The sequence below is a fragment of the Synchiropus splendidus genome, chromosome 2 (genome assembly GCF_027744825.2).
Source record: "Synchiropus splendidus isolate RoL2022-P1 chromosome 2, RoL_Sspl_1.0, whole genome shotgun sequence".
Lineage (NCBI taxonomy): Eukaryota > Metazoa > Chordata > Actinopteri > Syngnathiformes > Callionymidae > Synchiropus > Synchiropus splendidus.
Genome location: NC_071335.1, coordinates 29,943,185 through 29,967,816, shown reverse-complemented (window position 1 = coordinate 29,967,816; position 24,632 = coordinate 29,943,185). Strand labels below are relative to the sequence as shown.

General features: G+C 43.4%; 1 protein-coding gene across 2 annotated transcripts; it reads left to right on the top strand.

Moving 5' to 3' along the window:
- Nucleotides 1-1,966: 1,966 nt before the first annotated feature.
- LOC128754777 (E3 ubiquitin-protein ligase RNF38-like) lies at nucleotides 1,967-21,532 on the top strand. 2 transcript variants are annotated; one of them, XM_053857644.1, is made up of 13 exons: nucleotides 1,967-2,088; nucleotides 2,836-3,532; nucleotides 11,744-11,805; nucleotides 16,288-16,490; nucleotides 16,993-17,392; nucleotides 17,667-17,810; nucleotides 17,995-18,165; nucleotides 18,333-18,509; nucleotides 18,579-18,682; nucleotides 18,759-18,840; nucleotides 18,924-19,045; nucleotides 19,114-19,213; nucleotides 19,810-21,532. In XM_053857644.1, the coding sequence occupies exons 2-13, from the start codon at nucleotides 2,926-2,928 to the stop codon at nucleotides 19,870-19,872; spliced, it is 2,235 nt and encodes a 744-aa protein (XP_053713619.1). In that variant the 5' UTR covers nucleotides 1,967-2,088; nucleotides 2,836-2,925; the 3' UTR covers nucleotides 19,873-21,532. The 2 variants fall into 2 exon arrangements, with proteins under 2 accessions (XP_053713619.1, XP_053713618.1); XM_053857643.1 differs by having other exon boundaries at nucleotides 18,756-18,840.
- Nucleotides 21,533-24,632: the final 3,100 nt, after the last annotated feature.

The following is a 24,632-nucleotide window of genomic DNA, read 5'->3' as shown; positions in this document are numbered from 1 at the left end:
GTGAACAATGCACTTTTTTTTTGGAAAGAGAAAAATAGCATTGATCAAAAAGTGGAGTCACCATCACTATCTCTAGGCAAATCTCAGAAGTGCAGCCATGTAAATAAGTGTTGGGAATTATCATTTAAAAGGGAATCTGTATTTCTTGGGAATCCCAATTCAAACGCTTCACACTGTTTGACCTTCCCTGACAAAGGCCTCAAGGATTCTCCAGGAGTGAGCATCAGCGTTGATGATTCACACCTCTCGTTTCCTTACGTGAATTAGAATTACAGATCAAGACCGTCGCATGTGCTCTGCCACAGAACAATCCCACTCAAACAAAGGGTGCTGCCTGGTCCACAATGCCCGTTTCTATCAGATCAGCACCGTTCATTCCGCCACTTAGACAGGAATCTAATTAAACCAGAATATCAACATCAAAACACATAGCTGCCCCCCTCTCTCTCTCTCCTTCTTTGTTTCTCCTCTCTTCCCTACAGCTGGTGAGAGTATGGTTTGTGGCTGCCCCTCCCCCAGCGTTTGAACCGACCAATAAGAGACCATGTCAGCAAAATAACACCCCCCCTCCACACACCATCTCTCCATTTCCCTCTCCACCCCATCCATTCTCAATCCCATCCCCCAGAGCCCCCTCTACACCCCATCCCCCTTTCCTACCACCCCTAACCCACTTACTCATCCTGCCTCCACCCTTCCACACACCCACGAGACTTCCCCACTTTCTCACCCGTCTACACACTTCCCAGCCTCCATTCTCTCTCTCGTCTCTGTTTACCTCTCACCCTTTTTCTCCACCAACACACCCGTTTAATCTGACGCCTTCGCCACTATTACACCCTCTCACCATTTTCTCGGTCCACACCTCGCCTAGCCCACCCTTTCACTCTCTTTCCCTTTTCTCTGGCCTTATCTGAAGATCACTGAGAGCATCCTCCTCACTTGTCAGTGCCCACTGCCACACTGTATTAGACTGTGTGTGATGTGTGTGTGTGTATGTCCATGAATTGATGCTTATGCGGGAGAAGGGAGGAGTGAAGGGGGCGGGGGGTGGTAAGTATTTGCATATGATCAAAGTAGTAAAGGGAGTGTAATAAGGAGAGGATGAGGATGTGTATAATACAAAAGAGCAAAGGCAGAGCTGCGTATCAGAATTTGGACGAGCAATAGATGTTTCAATGACAATCACACGTGTGAAGTCGAGACCTTTGACCTTTAGTCCAAATGGTAATTTTGTTTTAACTGTGTGAATACGTTTTCCTGTCTCAAAATGTTATCAGTGATAAGTATTCAGCTACTGGACATGTGTAATAGTTGATCATTTACATTTAAATTTCAACTTTTCATAATCATACAACTTCACGTTTTTGCAGTTTACTCACACATATATTGATAAACTGGTTGAAAATGTGAATTATTTGAATGAAAATCTACCAAACTCCGTTTTCATGACTAATGTTGTTCATTTGTGTGAAAGGAATTACCGTCTAATTCGACTTCTCTATGCTCGATGTTTTGCATCAGTTCCTTTATAAAGTAAATACCCGGCAAACGCGTACCGTTTTACTTGCAGTTTTATTTACGGGAATAAATTTAAAGCACGCGTCTTTAAACGGGCAACTTTTAGCTCTTGAGAAAACAGCTGCAATGAAAAGGCTCTGGTATTTGTAAATAAATAATTTAAAGCCCCTTGCAGCCTGCCTCCCTGCTACTCGCGGTGGCTGTCTTAACAGGCAAAGATAATCAAACACTAATTCGTCGAACGATTTGCAGCGCCAAACAACACATGCTGTTGCATTTTTAAAGCCATAAAAATACGCAGTTCTCAGCCTAATAGTGAAATGTTCTGTCGATACTTCTAATCCGTGTGGTCAGGATTGAGAAAGAACGAGATACGTATTTAGGGTTGTGGATTCCTCGGTGTTCATTTGGTTTGGTCTGGTGAAATCCGACTTGAGCGTTTGACGGTCTGTCACATTTCACGCTGACACCAGGCGAACAGTAGAGCTCACACACATCCACACACACACGCGCACACACGCAGGATCGCTGTTATCGACGTAATCTAACCAGGAAAGCGCTCCGAAGGTAAGCCTAAAAAACAACCAGGCGTAGAGAGCAGGTCGACATTGACACGGTGTCTAATGTCCATCCCGTTTTTCGTTTTTTAAATAGCGATTTAGCACTTTTTTTTATCTTTGTGCGCTTCCCGACTGTCTTCCTCAGCGGGGAGAGGTGACCGGCGAGCCTCGCTCCTTCGTGGAAACAAGGCGCAAGTTTCACCAGAGTGGATCTTGATGTTTTCGTTAACACTGTCGGTATAATTTAAAAGGCTTCGAGGCGTGGGTGGAGATTTTTTTTCCTGTTTGGTCGGCAGTGGCGGAGGAGGGGTTGGCTCCGCAAGCTAGCGAAAGGCGCTAAACTGACTGGATAAACAAGAATAAAAACGCCTTAAACTGGTTAAAGTGCCGCAAACTTACCCTGTCTTTTGTGTTCGAGTTCAACGAGGCGTCGGGTGTTTTTAAAATAGCGCGGTTTGGTCTCGAAAACGAGCCATTTCTGCCTGTACTATCATTAGCATGCCATAGCTTCGTGAGAGCTAATGGCCAGACGGTTGATTCCGACCTGAAATAGTCGGGGAATTTATTTCTTGTCTATTTTAAATTCGTCGAGTAACAACACGGGAAGAAAAGGAACACGTTTGCGCGAAGTTACAAGAATGAAAGCGCTGTTTTGGTGTGGTGTGTGACATCGTTTTTGAACCACCGAGTTTGTTATTGAACTTAATCGGAAGTCGCTCGTGCGTGCATTTCATTTTGATTCATTTCTTTTTAGTTCACGTACGTGTGTGTCCGCACCGCGTGAGAGGAAAGGAGGAAAAGAAAGAGCTGAAAAGAGGAAACTGAGGAAATCCCCCGAAAGGAAATGCCAATCGCAGCCACTGGACAGCCCACGACTCAGGAGCCCCGAGTTTGCCCCCGGCTGCCCTCCACCCCGGAGCCCGGTCCTAAAGGGGCTGATTTATTCGACGAGGCAGGGGCGGCCGAGTCGGCCGAGCGGACAGAGTACGGGGGCGCAGAGGGGGGCAGAGGACTCGGGGGTTATAGTTACAGCCTCAGCGGCGCTAGGGGCTTTACCCAGCCCGGATCCACCAACACCTCCCCGCCGCAGTCCCCGGCAGCGTCCTCCTCTTTTTACTTCCATCCACTCCACGCCAGCCAAATGGCCATGGAGCCCCCCAGGACTCGATCACGCTCTCGTTCTGGATATTTCCAGCAGTATGGTGGGAGCAATAGTAATGGATTAACAGCAAATGGAGTCATAGGACCTAACAGTCATCACCACCACCATCATCATCACCAGCAGCAGCAGCAGCAACTTCATTCTCAGCATCAGCCTGGTGGCCGCTTTCTCCTCGGAGCTCAGAATAACCACCACCCGGAGAACCAGCAGCAAGCCCCAGGAAGTAACACTTCTCCTGGTTTTCAAAGGCTGCCCTCAGTCCCTGGAGCTCACCGCATCCCAGCTGCAGGTACATTTTCCCACCTGTCATTACAAATGATCGTGCTCGCATTCAATGCAAGGTTTTATCCTTTTTGCCATTAACAATAACGCTCAAATTATAACTTTGAGTATAGCAAATGACATATTTTAAAGGTGATAGTATCTGTCTTTCCATATTTTCCTTTTTTAAAGGCCTTACTTGAACCCAGTCTGTCAAACTCAACCACTTATATTACTAATATATACACACAAGTTCTGGGCAGAACAAACTGTATGTGCATTAGTGTATTACTGGCTCCCTCAATAGAACGCTATTATTCTGCATCTTACATCTCAAGTTATCTTTATGGAATAAAACAGTCCATTTTTCATGGATAGTACACTTTGCAGTTGAAAGTTTGTGGATCGTTGTCGACAACTACAAGTGAAACCACCACTCAACATCAGTCGCAATATCAACAGGCACCAGTGCGCTTATAAATAAGTGTTGACCTTATTGAGCCAACGACGTACCTTTAAGGTTCATACGAGCTGCTCACACTAACTTAATAGGTCGGATTTGGCCCACGTGCCTTGAGTTGACACAAGTGCTTTAAACCTCAGTAATCTGCGGACAGTCAAAACAGTCTGAGTGTTGAGGACTTTCAAGTTGATTTTACGCATTATAATATATAAAATTGCTTGATAGGCCTGTTTTCCTCTGTTTAGAGCCTCTGTGGTCTGCTTATTTGAAGACTTGCCACCCTCTTGTAGAATCTCAAACAGACCTGCCTAGTCCATCATCTCTGCTCAAGATCCCATTCGATTAGTTGCATAGGTTCAGTTGGTTTTCTCTGCTTCTCAACACATAGCAGAAAGCCCATTGTTGATGCTCTCAGGTTTGCTGTTTAACTGAATAATTTGTTGCCACTGTACAGTCAATAGTCAGGTAGCTGTTGATGGGATTATCAACTGGCAGATATCTATACCACCAGAACAGCTAGTCTGTAAAATGAGCAATGTACAGTTTAGATAAAATTAAGATTCTGCTATAGTCCACAGATATAATAGACTTAAGGGAATTCTGATATTGTGTGTCACAGTTTAAAACAATGTGTTCTACTTAACATGTTTGTCAACATCTTTGATAGATTAGTAGCTCCTGGATCGAAACTAATATCAGTACAACAGCATCTTTGCTGTTGTGTTAATGTTTCGGTGTCACTGACTGAACGAATGAAGGAAATTGTCGTATCACCTAAGCAAGCATTTTCTCTTTTTGTTTTCATTAACCTCAAAACTGCTCCTATATAGCTGCATAGCTGTCCTTTTAAATTGATGCGTATTATGTGTGCCTCCATAATTTTGAGCTCTTTTGTCCCTGGATCTAGAAATTACGTTCACAATCAATAATCCATGAAGCTAATGGCTTTGTACTATAGCAGCCTTATAATTATGAGGTCTTTTCTAGTTGAACACACGGTGGCTCTGAATTGTCAAACGTCATTCTTTTGTCGCAGAGACACTGATTTTTGATTTTTGTTAAATTGCAAGTTATTTTTGAAAGCCACTGTAGATCGCTTCTAAATTGGGTCTGCGCTATATTGATGTACTAGCCAGTCTGTGTTAAGCAAACACACTGACATAATTTCATGTTTTGATGATGGTCAAAATGAAGACTGAATTCTGAAGGATGTCAAGTATGTCAAAGCACATACTTGGGATGACACATAATGCTCGTATTGCGAAAAGCGCATAGTTGTACCATGTTTGTATTGAAGCCGTACTGAAATACTGCCAGGAAGACATGCAGTTAAGTACACAGTGCCAGCCATTTTCACGCTCAGAGACTACAGGAACCCCTGTTGACTTCAACCAACTGAGTTCCTCGATAAAGGACTTTGCTTTATTCACCTAATTGTCCCCCACTAAGCTTTTCAGTTACCACTTTGGGCATTTGCCTCCTGTTGACTTCAATTAAAAGACATGAAATGTGTTTTTTTCTTTGAATAAGTGCTTTCTAGAAATCTTTAAAAATCGTCCTGTGACTGGCTGAAATAAAAACGATGGCTGAACAAAAACTATAAATGTTTAATGCTTGGAGGTCTTGTCTATCATGAGATCATAATCATCACAGGTATAGTGACCAACGTGGGAGTCAAGATCTCCTTCATGTGTAGATGGATTTGTTTATAGATTCAGGCGGACGGCTACTATGACAGTGCTTCTCTGGTACAACGATCAACCAGCACATCCTTGTGCTTCCCAGGTGAATACTGTACATCTCTCTTCTTTTCCCGGTGCTGACAATCATCCGTGACACTTTACTTGCCAAGAAAGTTGTCAAGGTCTTCTGCATGCGTTTGTAGAAAACATTGACTGGCCAAGTCACTGATATGAGACTGATTGATTTGACTGGTTATGGATTTTGAGACAGTAACTCTGATGAAAAGACAGGAAGCAGAGTCAGAAGTGGCAGAGCTGAAGATGCTCAGGTTTTCTGAGGGAGTGACTTTGAAGGTCAGTTTATAAAAGGATCAGCTCATGTAGACGTTTGGAGACCAAGTTGAGAGGCCTGACTGAGATGGTTTGGACTGCTGGAGAGGAAAGACTTAGAGGAAGAATGTTTGAGATGATTACACCAGAAAAAAAACACAAGGAAGACATTGTTGTTAAAGATGCGAAGAGGATATGTGTGACCAGGATGGACTTGTTGGCATCCTTTCGTGGAAAACGCAGAAAGAGCAGAAATTTATCACTTATTTCACCCTTTTTTTAAACGTTCTAATGTCCATTCAGTATGCTTGAAACTTAATGGGAATACTACGAGTGCTGGATAAAATGTATTTTCATTTCATTTGATCATGTTCAATGAAGGCAATAGGTAAATACTAGTCAATGTGGGCCAGTCTGAAATATTGCTGCTTTAATTTTGGATGGCTCTTTGAAGAAATTATGCAAAAATCACATCTCCCCATCAGTGCCAAGAAATGTTCCTAAAAAGAAAAAGGATGAAGAAGATGTTTTTGTTGTATTAATACACCAATCGCTGTTTAAGGTTTGTGTTGTTGGTTGGCCATATTTCTTCAGTGTTTACTTTGACTAGAGACTCTGCTTTAGTTTGAAAGCTTTGTTTATTTGACGTTCTCCTGAAATGAAATGTTTATTTATATTTCTACAAGTCACATTCAAAGCAGGTTTTCACTAAGGAACAATTAGTACTGCTCAAATAAAGCGTCGCAAGATTTCTCAATGATTCTCAACCGGTTAAACAGCTGTTGAATATAGTTTTTTTTATTTTATTACGTGTCTTCCACTGACTTCTAATATCACTTGGCAGCGTTACAGCTTGTGCAGCCTCCACTCGTCGATAGTGAGAAAGTCATGTCTGCTTTTTGACAGAAAGTGTGTTGCTGATGTGGCGAAAACTAAGATGCAAGCGTGTGCACATGGACTCGGCAGTAGGTTGATCAGTTGATTGTCCCTGTGATTTTGAAAACTAAAATATTACCTTTGTCGGCCGTTGAAGGGAAATATAATTTCAGAACTCCTGTTGGTTCGGAGCTAATCAAACCAGAAAAAGGCAACAAAAAAGCTTGATTGCAATCTGCCTTTCGTTCCTGCTTTCCTGCCACAATATTTGGGAGGTTTGTTTCAGCAGCTACGTTCTTCTTTCAAAGACTGAGGGTACTGCCTTCCTGTTAACGGACAGGTTTTTCTCCTGTGGCTAGAAATGTTGGTCATTCATATTTGGATGCGTCTTTGTTTCAGAAACAATTCAGCCTTGGTATGTTGGTGGCAATATCGAACAGCTTCTAATATCTCATGCCTCTCAACTGTCCCAGCACAACACTCTCCCAGCCATATCTTCTTTCTCCATACATCAGTGAGCCCACTCCATCCTCCTCCCCTCACTCTGGTCTAATGGACGGATCGGTTTAATGGATTGCCCAAAGCAGCAGAGGGGACACACACCAGGGCCACTCTACATTTACCCCTCCACTTTGCTACAGTCCACTACTTCTGTGTCCACAACACGAGTGGGCACATGCGCTCAGTTTTTCCCTCTCGTCTTGTCCCCTGGACAACTTCTTTGATTTAGATGGATAGAAAGACGTGCAGGGTGGAAGTAAGTCTTGGAGGACTCACCAGACAAAAGCACTTGTGTTGTATACAGTGAAGGATGTGTTGTGCCACTTTATGTAGTCATGTTATTCACGTTGAAGTGGCAGAGAGAGTGAGAATTTATGCAAGCAGTTATTCATTTAAAATGGAGCCCGGCTTCTGAGAGCAAACCTGATAAGGTAACTCTTTCCCTTGCCCTGAATCCATTTAATATGGATGGTGCATTTACCACAATAGTGGTGAAAAGTGCCGTTTTATGGAGGGTAAATGTCAATTCTTGAAACCAAGAGGTATTGAAGACGCGATCATCCAGTTTAGAAAGCAAACGTAGAAGCAACAAATGCAACTGTGTCGTGTTTTTAGAGATCATCGACATCGACTTCCACCTCCTTCCATTCTGCTGCTGAAAACTGTAAAGAAACTCTTTTCACTTCCCCCACTTTGTTCTCCTGTCGTTCTTCACCCACACATTTAATTCCCACTTGTGGGCACCAACTTACAGGTACAATAGGTAGGTTAGTCGCACAAAACCCTGATGTGGATGTCAGAAAATGATTTCAAATTCACCAAGGCTTCCACAGCCGTTTTCTAAAAGCCGTCAAGACGCTGCTAATTGCCCTGAGAGAATTTGATCCATATGACAGATGTCATCCACACGGCGTCACAAGAAAGCCTTTTTAAAAGCTCCAGTGCCAACATACTGCTTGACATAACTTTGTGCCAAGGTGTGAAGTGCGCAGGAAGCCATTTAAGGCACTGTAAATGCACACTTTTTGATTGAGTACAATAAGCTGAAAGCAGTTCTCATGCTTTTCATTTGTCGGTATTCCTGTCACTGTTCTCATGTTGTCCGCCTAAATGCCCCCTATAAAAGCTACGCATCACCCACATTGTTTTGAAGCCACTTTAGAGGGAAAGGTGGTTTAATAGAGAAAGTCGTCTGTTTGAAATTGGTGAGAGAGAGATGATAAGATAGAGGAAGCGAGGAAACGTGGATGCTGGGAGATAAAGCTGCAGGATCTATGGGGGAAGAGACAGGCCGCCAGATAGGGAAATGGATTGCTGGCAGGGAGGGGAGGGGGATGAAGCAATGGTGAGTGTGAGGAGGGGACGAAGAATGTGCAAGTAGGGTGTCTGAGTAGTGTGGAGGGTGGAGAGGTAGAGGAAATGGATAGAAATAGCTGATGCTCTTGGAGACTTGCATAAAATCAATACCAGGCAAGAGGGTGAAGCCGCAACCCCCTATCCGTCCCCCTTTCCTTCTCACCCTTGGTCTCTTACCCAGCCATGCTTTTCAAGTCCAATCATCATTCTATTTTCTTTGTTATTCACTCCTTATTTATGTGCTTATTCTTAACCTGTTTCCTCCAAAAAAATTTTAAGCGTACCGTAGAGCAGCGTTCACAACTTGTATCGTACCATTGGTTTTCAGGGAAACTCCTGAAAGAAACATCATGACTGAAGTGGAAAAGAGATGGACTACGTGGGACAGCTGCAGATTGGAGAGAGATTTACTTAGTTCTTAGTGTTTTTGACACCAATTTAGTAAATGTCAAAACTGTCCCCTCTGCTTCCTTGTTTCTGTATTGCTTCTCCATTGGTTGTGTTCCTTTCCATGATTTTCTTTCTTTTTGTGGTTTCAAAATTGTGGTCCTAGTTCTGCAGCTGCTCCACGAGAACTGTCCCGAATTCACTGTAGTTTTCCTTGGAATGTAATGTACACAGACTCGTCTGCGTTCGAAAGAATGGCTCTGCTAGAGACCACAGGACTCTTCTCACAATCATCCACAACTTTCCATCGGGCCTAGAGGAACAGGCGATTTTGTGTCCAGTCTGGTGCTTCAACAGCCAGTATGATGTCATTGAATCATTTTAAACCTGTTCAGTAGCTCCAGCGAATGACTCCAACTGAATGACTCGGCCCTGAATCAATTTACTGGACGTGGTGATGTGTAAAGGAGACCGTATTCAGCATGGAAGCCGGATTGTTGCCTTTTGTGACTGTTGAGTGTGTGTTGCGCAGAGGAGAACTGTGCTGTCTGTCTCATGTATACTAGTCCTCTTACTCACACTACTTTGCTTGCTGCTGTAAGCATAACCTTCATCCTTTTATTTTACGAGTCCCTGGGTTGGAAAGGGTTAAGAACGAGGAAGCGGTGGTACTACTTTGTTGTCAATCACAGCTTTTCTTCAAAGCGGAAGGATGAGAGCAGAAAAAATACTGCAAACAAACAACAGGGTTGAAAAAGCTGTTCTTTTATCATTTATTCCTTTTTAGTTGAGCTTTGGTATTGCTGTCGTGAAGGTAGACGTGGCTGCTGTGCCCTTGGGAGCGCTTCCCTTTGCATTGTACACTGCTGACACCATCTGTGGTGAGGACGTCCCCGCTGAATCCAAGCCCATGACGGTGGGGGAAAACAACAGTTAAGAGTACGATATATAAATGAAAGGATTGTGGCAAAAACAAGAGTATGAGTCTCAAGCGTGGAGCTCGGGGGGCGCATGATCAAAATGCTTCTCTAATCCAGGATTATTGTCTCTGTTTTGTTGGTTTGTGTGAACACACAGTAGCATCTCTCACCAGGCTGTGCCATGTGTTTCGCTTTAGTTGCGAACACATGGTCAGAACATGTTTTGCGAAAACATGTTTATCATCTGAAAGAGAGACAACAAGCAGATTAGATTCATGTAGATAATCAGGGATCTCATGGTGTGATCCATTTCTACTCAGGAGTATAATTGCCGTATCTGATAAGTATCTTCAGTCGCGGGCGCTAATCCAGATAATCCAATGACAGGTTTGTGGAGGCTGCATCAAATTTGCACGTGGAACTTTCCGGTTTGACACTGAAAATGGACTCCACATTGTCATTTGATCTGTGTAAATTGGAAAAACTGGAATTGCCCGTTGTCTGGCTTGAACTAGTTTAAGTTAGAACTATGAAATTTTAAATAGTATGATGAAGAATTTGGCCGGTGTGGGAAGATAGAAAAACATATTTAGAATGGAAATATTTTTCAGTGTGCAAATATCACTGTTCTAGATAAAGCAATATATACAGTATATTGCCAGGTTTCCGACAGCGGAGTTTAGTCAAGTGGCTCCCCACTGACTAGATTCTCCCGAAAAGATAAAAATCATCACTTCCTAGGGTTCTCCCCCGTCAACGTAGGGGATGTTTTTGTCGGGGGTTGGAGGCGGGGCAATTAGGAGAATGACCTACCTTAACAGGCGGAGTCCTCCTCCACTGATGGTGACAAACATGGCGTGTGATACTTCACTATATGTTGACAAACTCCCCTGGGAAAATCTCAGGGTAGCGGATCAAACTCCTCATGTAAGGGGCCCCTAGGCCGATGGAGAGGATGGGGTTATTTGGGCTCTGCCATTGTTTCGAAAAATCCTGGTGAATACCCTCTAGCGTACGATATATGCGACGATACTCTCGGTATATTGCAATTGATGTGACTTGCAGTGTTTGCGCTCCCTCACATCACTCGAGCAGGACTGAGCCTTTTAAGGCAGACTGTTAAGGGCCATGAAAGATGTACAATGTGCTGAGTCTGTGTCTCTAACCCCCAGAGTTATACCCCACCCTCTACACTGGGAAAAACTCCTCCTGCTGAAAACCCGGAAGACTTTATTTGAGGGAAAATGCCGTACAGAATACAGAAAACATTATTTTATTTTACGAACAGACATAAGGAGAACAGTATGTCCAGAGTACGTCCTTAACAGCCCTCCTTCAGGGGAAGAGTCCTCCTTTACTGCGAGGTGGCACTGTCTTTGCAAATTTAACGGCAAAATATTGACAAAAAGAACAGAAAACTCCCACTATGCCCGGAAAATCTTGACATGGGGAGGAAGTCTCTTTGTTGGACAGTTTGTTAGGGAGCGTGGCACAGCTAGCAAATGGCAAAATTTGTTGTCTATCATGTTGGCTAGCATAAGGGCTGACGGTCCAACCTCCTGTGAGATCTTGTATTTATTTATTTAACACACTTCATATATATTTTAATGTTGTGTTTCAATACTTTCTTTTTTGTATATACATTTTTTCGTGTTCATCTTGGGTGTGTCTTGTTGAAGTCTTGAAGTTTTCAAAGACTAACCTTTTAATTTATCTCCTGACAGGAGCCTCTGGCGGGTTGTACCACTGCCATCCGGAACACGCGTACGGAGACGAGAGTGATAAGGTAACCATTATTCATAAGGCTAAATGAATTGTGTGTGCTTCACTGGTTCCTGTCCAAAAATGCAGATAAACAATGTTAACACTGTATTGAGTTGTGAAGCCTGCAACTTGGGACCAGAGTTACTTAGGAAAAAGTTGCGAGAGGAAAAAATGGTAGGAGTGGAATCATAAGGATCGCCCGATAACTATACCCACAGGCACAAAAACATTAAATTCCTCTTCCTCTTCCAGAGCTATCCCAAACAAAATCATTTATTCACTGCTATTGCCGTCAGATTGTTTTTTTTTTAATGTATATCTGATAGTAAATGTAGCAGCGAATCAAATTCCTTTAAAAAAATGTGAGTTTCAGGCCTCAGGCTCTGTCCTCTACACATCATATGGTTCTCACCATAATCATCACCACTTTCACTTCTGTGTCAGCAGTGAGATGTAGAAGGTGTTGCAGGAAGCTGGAATGGAGAGGGGGGTGTGTTCACCTCCAGCTGTGGGACTTGGTGGGAGTGAGAAAAGAAGGGAGGGAAAGGAAAGAGAACCGTGGTGAAGAAAGCGAAATGAGCTTTGAAATCTTGTTGATGGAAAGAAAACAAGTGGGGGAGGAGGAGCTGCTTCTTGCTAATATTAATGAATCCGCTGCGTTGACGCCCCAGCAGAGAGAGAAAACCTGGGGTAGGCTGCTCGCCTGTGTGTGTGTGAGAGAGAGAGAGAGAAAGAGAGAGAGAGAGCATTCAATAGGTTGGTGCTGCGCTTTATTTTTTGCTCCCCAGCGGTGACGGCACAACAGCTGACTGCCAGAGTGAGAGCATCCGTGTCCCAAGCTTGGACACTGAGGGATGGAACGTGATGGGTGTGGCTTCAATTCTGCGTGTGTGTCCGTGTGTGATATGCCCGGCGTGTTCTTCCTTTGAATGTCGTGTGTGTGTGGTCTTCACACCATAAGCAGGGCAGAGCGTGCTGTAATATCAGCCACGACACAGTTCACAATGTTTCAAGGGCCGCTGGAAGTCACAGTGTGTGCTGAGCTTCTGTCAGCAGGAGGTTTCTTCAGACTTTACTTGAACATTTTCTAGATCATGTGTGCGCACGCGTGTGTGTGTGTGCGCATGTGTCGTATGTTTCTCTGTCTCTTCTTGTTCAAGCATGCTTCTCTTTGAGGAGAATCAAGCTGTCGACCCACACACACACACCGTGTACCTGTGAGACAAAGCACATGTGTGTGCTTTAGTTCGGCCTCAGGTTTAACCTTTTTTGGATGCAAATTTAACCTGCTGGTTTGGTTGGTATGTGCATTAGATGTCAGCTTGTAGTTTGTCTCATCAAAATGTTGAGCTAAAAACATGTCTACCTTCTTTGGCTCCTTTCTGTTTTTATAGCCCCAGTACCTGCTTTGTACCACTTCCGCAGGTAGAAAAGAGTCACTTCTGGCCGTCTGGGAGTTTAACTTAGAGGTTTCCTGTAAAGATGGCTACCACAGGTTGGACTCAGTTGTGTTGTCAGGAGAGTGTATGTTTTTTTTGTTGTTGGGCTTTAAAAGATGAATTAATTGATCAAAATAACCCTACTTGATCGTGTTTAAACTGCCACTTTTCAATGCACCATAACATCCATGATGGAGGGGGAAATGGAAGCTTTGATTTGATCATTCTAATGTCAAATATTAAAATACAGACTGAAACTTGAAATACTTTTTTTTTTCTTGAGTGCCACTCCCTGTTTAGTTTCCTTATTAAAGAATTCCCCCAGTTTTTTCACACAGTCTAAATATTACTTTCACTTTTAAAATGCTTTGTAGTGCTGTTTTTTCCTGCTCTATTCACTGATTTTCCTTCTTAAATATTTAAGAAACATTTTAACTGTTCCGTTTCTGTCGTCCTGCTGTCCTTACCTTTATGCAGAAGGAAGTCAGATTTTCAGATTTCCTTTTTCCTTTTCCCCCATGTGGTGCCTTCTGCACTAATCTTTGAGCTTATCTTATTTCCCTTGACTTTTCATTTTATCTAAATTAGCAGTAGCAGGTAGTGGTCATATCTACCACTATTTTCTACATGGTATCTTATTATTCTTCATTTTAAAAAGCAGATTGTCTCTTTTTTCTGAAATATATCAACTATTTTGGGGACTTCAGATGATGTTGAAGTTAAGTTTGTCAGTGGCACTATGAAATACACACTGTAAACGCAGGTACATATGACAAGTAGTCATTCATCTATTACTGTCTGTTACTTATAATGTGACTTTTATTGTCGCCACTGATTGGTTTTTCTATGGAGCTCAGTTGTTTTGCCATTGTGTTACCGCAATGTACTTGGATTGTATGCAAGTTTGGCAGAACTTGCTTATCCAACTTATCCAACTATTTCACCCACCTTTAACCCAAATTGTGGGCCTTGACCACATTTCAGTTTTGAGGTGTGCTGTCCACAAGGGACAACTAGGTCGTCAGCATGGCAACAGGATGGGAATGTGAGTCTTGGATAGACAGGGTGTCTGCTAGGATTTTTGGAAACCTTGATGCAGTCTCCCCGATAGCTTCCCCCCCACCAGGAAGGAAAAAGGAATGCAGCCAATCAAGATCCGACAGAAAAACAAACGTCATATCTCTCCTCAATCTGCAGCCGTCCTCACCCGGTCCATCTCTTCACGTCTGGCCGAATGTGCCACTTTAGTTCCGTGAGAAACAGACAGGTTCCCATCATTTATTTACTTGTGTTTCCCGCTTGGCTCAATGTTGTCACTGCATTTTAATACGTTTGATCATGTGACATTTCATCTTAAAAAGACATTATTATTCTGAAGACATGGCAGCAAGTCGTGGCGGTGCACCGCAATCGTATGCATGTAGCAGAAACCCTGATCCAGGATTAAAGGGAAAGGGTCACAGTTTTCATGGTGATGCCTCAAAATAGTCCTGAACTGATCAGATATTGGTGTTGAAGTCATGTTGGATTTTACTGTACTGCAACTAACTTTCTTTAATTTAATTTTGAAGCCTACTAAGTTATTGCGGCTGGGATTGTCTTTGTATGGATCTTGATAAAGGAAATTATGTTTGCATGTATTGGCAGAAAGATTTCAATATTTCTGTTTCTGTTATTTCTAGGAGAAAATTTAAAAAAGTGACGGCACATTGGCATGGTTTACTCAGATGGGAAGTAGAGTTAAATGTTGCGACTGACCATTCTTAGCCTGGACTCTCCTCTCCCAGCATGCCGTGGCTCAGAAGACCAGAAATGGAGTTGAACATTGAGCACTCACACAGACCTTGGCTTCAGGGCTTAAGCAAGCTGGGCTTCCGATTGTTAGTTCTTCTTTTGTTCCAGCCCTTGTCAGTCTCATGATTTATTTTGTCTTATCAAGCACACCATGTGTCTTCATCAATAGTCGCAGGGTGTCTGACCCTGATGTTAGAAGAAAAAAAGAAGTTGACATTTATTGAAACAGCGCCGTGCCAAAAAGCGAGTTGCGCTTTTCTTTTTAACTTCCAGAAGTAGAACCGGGGCAGCTGCCCGTGTGTGACTGTCAATTGGTGCATATCTGCAGGCAGTTTCCATAACTGCATGTGTGATTCTCTGCTGCTCGGTCGCCAGCTGTTTCCTGTAAGCTATCGCAGGGCTCTTACGGCTCGTGAGCCGCATGTGTGCGAGTCACTGCCACTGAGTCACCTTTTTATTACCAAACTTGCCGTCTGGTCGTTGGAAGTTCAGAGCGAAGGGAAGGAGACTGTGTTTCTGTAGCAACCAGTTAGTTCCTGAGTGGCCAGCAAAGGTTCGCACTCTGGGAGAGTGACTAATAAGTGACACATGGGTGTGTGTCTGTATGTGTGTGTTTTCACGGCACACTGAGTGCCAAAAGCCGAAGTCACTGCTTGACGGTAAGTAAGGTGACTCAGAGATGAGTTGATAGCATTGCAACATAGACTGTGATTAACCTGAACTTGGATGAATCAGATGATGTGACTATCAATGAGTCTGTGCTGATTCTTGGGATGTTAGGATCAAGTTGAGGGTGAGACTTCTTTTTCAATTCTTGGATAACACTTCCCACTCTTCGACAGTATTTTTTTATACTGGAAGTACTTAGTTTTTACTCTGTAGCTTCTCTTTTATGCTCCTTATATTTTTGTTTGTTTGTTTGTTTGGGTGGAAAAAGTGAAGTTGCCTCCACCATTTTTTGACGTGTCGAGGGCGTGACTGCTTCACGGGCCTGTAAGTGCTTGTCTTGCGTTCACATTTCCTCAGTCTGGGAGGAAGTGGTTGTGAACCCTGAGGGCCTCTGAGTTCTGCCAGTATAACATGCTCTCACTCACACAAACACTCGCTCACATAAGCACACACATACAGGAAATGCCACGAGTCACAAAGGAGGCGAGTGTCTACAGCCGAGTGTTAGCCAGGGGGACAGTGAAATAGATGTATTTGAATCGAGCGCTATGGGTCAGTAACCGCAATACCATCCTCTCCCTCCCTCCCCTCCTTTATCTCAGAGTGAGGAAAGCCCCAGTCCGAAGCGCCAGAGGCTCTCCAGCCAGTCCGTGCTGGAGCAGATAACCTCATCAGCCCCCCCTCCATCCACCCCCTCTCCCCCTATCCGGCCATGGGAGTCAGGACCTCCAAGTCGAAGGCAGCTGCACCCCCACGCACAGTATCACCAGGAGAGATGCCTCACTCCGGCCCGGCACAGACGGAGGTAACGCCTATTCACACTTTTCTTTTTTTGTTGTAAAATGAAGAAAGGGACTGACTGCAACAATAAAACACAAGTACCCGCCCAAGTTAAGTAGATAAACAGTGAGTGATTGTAATATTGTCCATCACAGGCAACAGGCCAACACCCTTTTCACACTGGATAACTGTTACGTTGGGACCTGGGGTAATTGGATAATGGCACCCAGATGTAGTCACGCTCATAAACGACTAACATTTACTGGTACTGCTTGCTGTAGTTCTGGGTAAAAATCGTCACGTAAACAGACTGGTTTGCCACCGGAACTTTATGGGCGTTAGGGTTCATGGAAGTGATTCACGAGGCTTCATGAAACAGTGTCTCGGTTTTCAGAGCCCACTAGATGGCTCTCTCCGCTCTACTGCGCTCTAAAAATAGGACACTGTTTCATGAATACTCATCACCTTGTCTGTGAGGAACGTTGACGGCACTTACAGTTGCTGACGGTATTCAAAATATTTTCCAGCCCTCCCGCGAGGCGTCAGCGAGGCCGCCTCTCCCGTCCCTCCCGAAACATTCCACCGCAGCACCATGTCTCCAGCCACGGGACGGCACCACGACCCTCACCCACAGAACTCCAGGATGAGAACGTCCATCAAAACCCTCACCCTGCCACGCACCAGGCCTACCCAATATCCACCGCCTACGGCCAGCCCTTAAGTCACGGGGCCACCGGTCCAGAGGAGCCCCGAGCTTTCCACCCGCCGGCCTTGTCCCCGCGACTGCTGCACCCAGCTGCTCATCACCATCACCAGCATCTTCCTCCTCATCCTCCTCCTCATCATCACCAACAACAGCAGCAGCAGCAACATCATCAGGCAACGGCACAGCAGCAGGGAGCCATTGTTATGGACCTGCACGATCAGGTAACGGACTGGTCACCTGCTTTGTTGCATCTAAAAATATATATATATGTTTTGATATTGATATTTGATATTACTTCATTCTGGTCTCACTTAAGTTCTGTACGGCTATTTTATCAAATAACTTATTACCAATGTTCCAGATCAGATTTGCCTCTCATATTCCACATGTTCTTCAGTTTCTGTCTCTCCCAAAAAAAGTCTGTGTGTTAAAGATGACCTCGTAACGCCACTCAAAAGTGTCACCGATAAGTAATTGGTTGTGACTTTGTTCCAGCTCCAGCAGACCACTGTGCCAGTCTCCTACCCTCATGGCCTCACAGCACCCTTGTGTAGCAGTCAGCACCTCCCCCCAAACTGCTCGTCCCAGCACGTACCCCCCTGCAGTGTGGTGTTCAGCACAGGACAACACTACCACCCGGTGAGACGCAGATATGTTCTGTCTCTGAGGCAATGGAAAGTACATGTCGTGCCGCCCTCGCCAGGCTCAGGGAAATTTGTTTCCAAGTCAGAAGCAGTTTTCTAGTCTCTGCTTCCACCTGCTGGACGGATTTAAAATGCCATGCAAACTGAGAATAACTTTTTGTTTTTCGCTCTGCTTTCAGATGCTCCAAGCATGTTCCATGCAGCACTTGCCGGTGCCGTACGCCTTCCCCTCTTTGTTGTCCAGTGAGCCCCAGTTCCTCCTGCCCCCTCCCCCTCACATCGCTCATCATCCACCCCACCTCCCCGCACACGGACAGTTCCTTCCCTTCCAGACGCAACAGCCCAGATCGGTATGTACTTGGCAAAACAAGGCATCATATAATGGGTCAATGATACAGTCTTTCCAGTTATTTCCTAGTTTGCAGCTTTAAATAAAGATATTTCATTCAAGTAATTCGGATTGAAGTTGGAGTAAATAATGGTTGGGAGATGAATAATGTGGGGTGTTTCTTGGCAGCCGTTACAGAGGATAGAGAACGAGGTGGAGCTTCTCGGGGAGCAGCTCTCGGTTGGCGGAGGCTTTGGCTACAGCCACCACCATCAACATCATCAGCCACCGTCCACGCTGCCGCCTTCAAATCCACTCCAGTTCCTGTCCCACCACGACCCGCTGTCTCAGGAGCTCTTCACCGTGGTGGGTGCACACGCCTGCTGTCGCACCACTTTCATAGGTGTGCTGGACTAATGCATCTGTCTTCTTCAGCCGTACCCACACTTCATGCCTCGGCGGTTCACCAGCCGGCGCTACAGATCCCAACAGGCTGTGCCCCCCTCGCCGTATCACCCCAGCTTCCTGCCTTACTTCCTGTAAGTGCCACACATCTCTGTTTTTGTAGCTTGACAGGAAATGCAGTCCACTCATTATCCTCCCGTCCACCAGCAGGTCCATGCTCCCCGTCCCGAATGTGACCCCAACCATCAGCCTGGAGCTGGATGTGGACGATGGGGAAGTGGAGAACTATGAGGTAAGACTTCATGAATTCAGAATGTCTGAGGTCACCTCTTATGTCGACTACAGCACTGACTGTCTGTGTTGGAAACCCACCAGGCTCTTCTGAACTTGGCCGAGCGCCTGGGAGAAGCCAAGCCTCGCGGCCTCACCAAAGCAGACATAGAGCAGCTCCCGTCGTACAGGTTCAACCCCAACAACCACCAGTCAGAGCAGACCATGTAAGCCATCGCGCCGGGTCGTCCTTCACAAGGTTGACGCGCTTGTTGACGTTGTGCTTGCCCTGCAGGTGTGTAGTGTGCATGTGTGACTTCGAGTCTCGCCAGCTCCTCCGAGTGTTGCCCTGCAGTCACGAGTTCCATGCCAAGTGTGTCGACAAGTGGCTGAAGGTGAGTGATCAACGATGAAAACCTGTCGTAGCTGCTGCAGCGACATCTCAACTGTATCTGCTATGGCAGCTACCACCATGACCTTTAGGACACGATTTGACTTCCAAAGTGTTTACCATCCAAAAAAACCCAAACCTAATTTTTAGTTTATTTCCCGCTGTGTTGTTTCACAAGCTCAAGGATCTTACTCTTAAACAGGCCAGTGAGAGTGAGACCAGCAGGCTGCTCGGTGCTGGTTAGTGTTTTTGTAAACATGTCGGATGGTTCAGTTTTGTCCTTTCGGTTTGCTTATTCCAATAATTATTGAGTTCTTAACGTGCTATTAAGTTGAGAAATACATTTTTTTGTTTATTGAACTGATTTCTAAGCAGTCAAATAACTGCCAGGTATTGAAAGAGACAGATGCACTTGGCAATTTCTACAGTCATAAAAACCACGTCGTCCCAGGTGACTTGTTAAGTCTAGTAAAGTCTAGTAAAGGGGTTTTGTCTTTTTTGGGCCATTTGGGGAGAAATTATACAAATAATTCTGAACGCAGTGTATCCATAGAAACTGTAAAAACAACAAGTTGTCTTACACGTCTTTTTCGTTTGCAGTCCAACCGCACGTGTCCCATCTGTCGAGCCGATGCTTCCGAGGTCCAGCGGGATTCCGAGTGACTGGCGGCCGCCTCTCCCCTCCTGCCACCTTCGTGGACGCACCAACCAAACGCAGAACCTCTCTCAGTCCGGCGCACACCGACACACCATCGGGACCAGGACTTTTTCTTTTTCAGTGCCGCTCTCGCAGGGCTGGACAGAGCCGGGACCTTTTGTTACTCCTTATATACAGACGACCTTGGGGTCGCTTCTGGGGCACTTTTACACGCAACACGTTTTCTTCATATCCTCGACAATTGTAAGCAGCGAAGCGAACTTGCATGTTTCATCGCCATCTCCGCACTCGATTTACTTTAGTCTGACTCGCCCTATCAACACAAGTCAATCTGATACAACAAATCCTTAGTGTCGTCACTTCAATCCTTTCTGTTTCACTGGTTTGGTTTTGGTCATAATTGAATGAGTTGTATGTCTGACTTAGTGTTTATAGTTCGCCGTCATGTGTGAGTCTTTACAGCTCTTAGGAGCGACTCCCGTTTGAGTCGGTGCCAAATTTTCTTGCTACTTTACCCGATTATTGAAAATGAAACCGCTTTCGTTGAAGGAAATTATGCAGCGTAGAGCACCATCTGTTGGCCACAGTTCAGTTGACAAGCTTTTCTTCAGCCCACATGTGCAGGGATGAAACCGGAGCTTCACTTGTCCGTTCCTCCTTCAGCAGCCTACAGAGAGTCTGCGAGCCCTTTCACACCAACACGGTTTTAGTTCCGAACCAGTTCTTTTCTCTGTCTGAACTCGCCGGTTTGTTCAAAATTCCGTTCTGGAACCGGAGAGGAACGGCTCACTGCGAGGTCGGCGGATCACTTCACTACCACAGAAGTCAGCTGCAATGTCTTACATGAAAAAATGCCTTGTCATTCCTCCCTAATAATCATGGTTTTCTGAAATATCCTCGTCAGGATAATCATCTGTTTGAAATTGATTTGTGTAAAATCACCCATTAAGAGGGAAGTTATGTTTTTCGTTGGGCAGTTTTCTGTTGCTTGGTACACTAGCAATTACCTCAGTCCCACTATTTATATTTTATCTCCTTTTAAAAAGTTACCTTGTTCATCCTGCTTTTATTTTCAGTGCGATGTAATATATCTGTAACCAAAATGATCTGAAGGCTTGTGATGACGGAGTTTTTAAAAGACATTTGTACATTTTGTATGAGAGTTATTACTAGTGAAACTTTTATTAAGTAGTGCAATGTTTTTTTTTAAATCCCTTATCCTGTCTTTTGGATTACAAGAGCTGGTTCGATAATAAATGTATAAAGTCTTCAGAAGTGAGTCTTTTTTTTTTTTTTTATATATAAAGTGTTTAAGCGTTTAAACATGTTTATCTTTGAAGGCAGTGAAGCTCTGTTAGTGATGTGTCGGTGAGGCTTCATGATACAGTGTCGGCGTTTTCTAAGCCCACTAGATGGCTCCCTGTTCTGTCGAGCTTCAAGACTCTGAAAGTCATCAAATCCATTTGTATTCAACTATTGCTCACTATATTTATGATCTGGTAAAATAGTACGTCATGTTTCATGAGTGTTCAGTGGTAAAGAGATCAAAGTCTCATATGATACTACAAAGAAAATACAAAGCTCAAAAACACCAATGAATCTCACATATGCCTATATATTTGTGACTCTCAAAAAAATATTCTGGCAGCAAGTGCACCTTTTAGAACCGGAAAGTCACTCGACAATTACACACAAATGAGTTCTTAGTTTGGAGAAGAAAAACTGCACCACACTTTAAATGGTCATAAATGTTTTTTTTTTCTTTTTCCATAACTGATATTGTTTGTTAATATGATGGACCAAATAAACAGCAAATATCGTATCGTAATAGAGGGATTATCACGCTAGTATGCTCTTAAACACAAACAGAAATGCAGTCAATAAACGCTTCAGTCTACATTTAAATGGAAGGTAGTGCGTGATATGACCGAAAGAGGACGCCAAAAGCAAGCTAAACGTTAAACCCCCGGAAGTAACTTCTGGAACATCTGGGCGACCATTTGAACAGTGGATGACGGTTCAATTATGTTGAAGTCTTTATTTGTCATGTATTCTGCTTGTGAATATATGCAATAAATATTTCATACGCTTTATAATAAACTTTCCCAGTTGGTGAAATAACAACAACAATACCACTGCAACATTTACTACTACCAATAATAATAATAACAATGATTCAATGATACAAATATATCGCTTGTTTTTGTTTTTTTTTAATTCACAGAAATTAGAGCGCCATCTATTGGGCTCTAATTATAACTGCAGCGTCTTGGTAGCTTCTTATCAAAAAATCAAAGTGAGGAAGTAAATATACGAGCTAAATCAACAAGGCTTATTAATTTAAATTCAACAAAAAGTAAAATACAAACCGGAAAGAACACGTCCACATGCATGCAATTGCACCACATCTCCAGCAGAGGCCAGCAGATCAAACCACGCACGCGTCACGTAAAATAATAGTCGCTCAACATGCAGGTTACAGTTATGAAAATACAAGGAATAATCGAGTTAAGGGAAATAAATAGAAACTGTGTTTAGCTTTAACTTTGTTATGCGATTATGAAACAAGTGACGTGGATATTTTCAGCAGGAGCACAAATCCTACTCACAGTCAAAGCAAAGGTCACGCTGATACGAAGGGATGCCGGGTCGCGCGGTCACGTTGAGCCGCTGTGTCGGTTTCTGTGGCCGCACAGTTGCGCGCTCAGCTTGTAGCAAGTCGCGAAGAGCTTGAGCTTTTAACATGAGTGTCACGTTGGAGTGACGAGTCTCTGTGAAGGTGAAACAAATCACAGTTGGAAAACTGAGAAAGTTTTTTTTTGTATTTGAAAATGCTTTATCTCGATTTTGATTCACTCGTCACGATTTTAACGTTATTGTTGTGAAAGGTCGTCAGATGATAAAATATGTATCTTCCCCCTTGAATTTAACGTAAATTTTGTTACTAAAATATTGTCAACCAAAGATCAATAAAGCGTGATGACATCACATCACATGCTTAAAAATGCTTTTTAAAATGACATATTAATACATTTATTGATACATTTTGTTCAAAGATTCACAAAATAATCCGTGAATATTGTGAGAATTTTGTTATTAAATATATCGGATGAACCACATAACTATGATCTGTTTTGGATGAATTTCTTATAATTATTATAAAACAAATTATCATAGAACAAGGACGTTTTTTATGAATCAAGAACAGTTAACTATGTATTTTAAAATAATAATTTATTTATTTTGAAAGACAATTAATACAGTCAAGTAGAACACTTACTGAATAAAATAAATCTTGAAAGGAATTTTATTTAATTTAACATTTCAATACAATTACTAATGGGGTAGGGAGTCATAAATTAAAGATGAAGATCACAATAAAAAAACAAAGTAATTCCTGATGAAAATAAATAAATATACAATGTTAAATACATATAACTGTTTTATAGATAGATTAGTTATTATAGCTATGATACACAGATACAGTTGGATACAGTTAATGCTAGAAAACAGTGTGGTCTGTTTGTGATTTGGGTCACAGAGAGAGAAGGGATGTATTTTAATAACTTTTATCCTGAGACATTTCCTGCCTGCTGTGATACCAGTGTGGGAGTTGTTTTTTTTATTTTTTTTAATTTTTTGATGAGACTCCGCTAATAAATCCACCCAAACAAAGTGGCACCGATCCAAACATCCTTCAGCATCATGAGCGAGATCAGAGAATAATGAAAGCAGGAATAAAGATGTTTACCTCCGGTGTTCCAGAAGAACTTTTTCAATGGCTAAACACCAAGAGACAGTCTGTAACTAAAGCAAGGAATGATGGGATGTTACGCAGCGCCGTTCGAACACCTGGGTACACAAAGTGGATGATGTGTCACGTCTGGTTTCAACACGCCGTGTTCCCTGTCTAACATGAACATTCACTTTGGTTCACATGATGTTCAAACAGATTCCATCATCACGCGGTGGTGCGCAGACATTATCATACAATCCGTGGAGGGTGACCACCGGAATTTCCAGAGATCAGAAGGAATTTCATTATCCCATGGAAGGACTTCTATTACTAAGGATGTCAATATATTCTGTGATAGTTCTCGAAAACCAAGGTGTTTCATGTCTACAGTTCTGAAGATGGTCACGTCACTCAGTCAGTCAGTTGGTTGTGGGGTATTTTATTTACCGGTGCTGACCTTCGGAACATTGTTATGCTAACTCTAGGTTCATACCATATATGATTTGGCTGCACTCGAGCAGTCACTGGAATCCTGCCACCAAGTGGCTTCCCTCCACCTCTCAAGTCATGTTTAAAAAGGTAGCAGAGGGCGTTAAAAGTCTGTGGCGGATGGGTGGAACGTTTGTATCTTCTGTGGGAGTATATCAAAATGAATGCGCCATATGGTTCTCAGCCAGTCGACTGCAGCAACCGCTACTTCTCTTCCATTTCATTTCGCCGTTTGGTGACGATTTTTCTCTTACATGTGCATCATCGTAAAATCTGGGCCCGCATTGGTTAGATGCCACAACTGTTATCAGATTTTTCAAATATGAACGTTTAGTTTGTCAGTTGGCGCCTGAAATGAGTTGCTTGAAACTGACACATTGACGCATGACATCACGGCTCTGCGTTGACTTTACATACAAACCATTTGTTTTTGTTGCGCCAATTGTGGTTGGTGTGAATGTACCTCAAGAAACAGACAGACAGATTATAATGTTCTAGTCCAGACCACATGGCCGGAGACCAAGTCAAGACCAACCTATT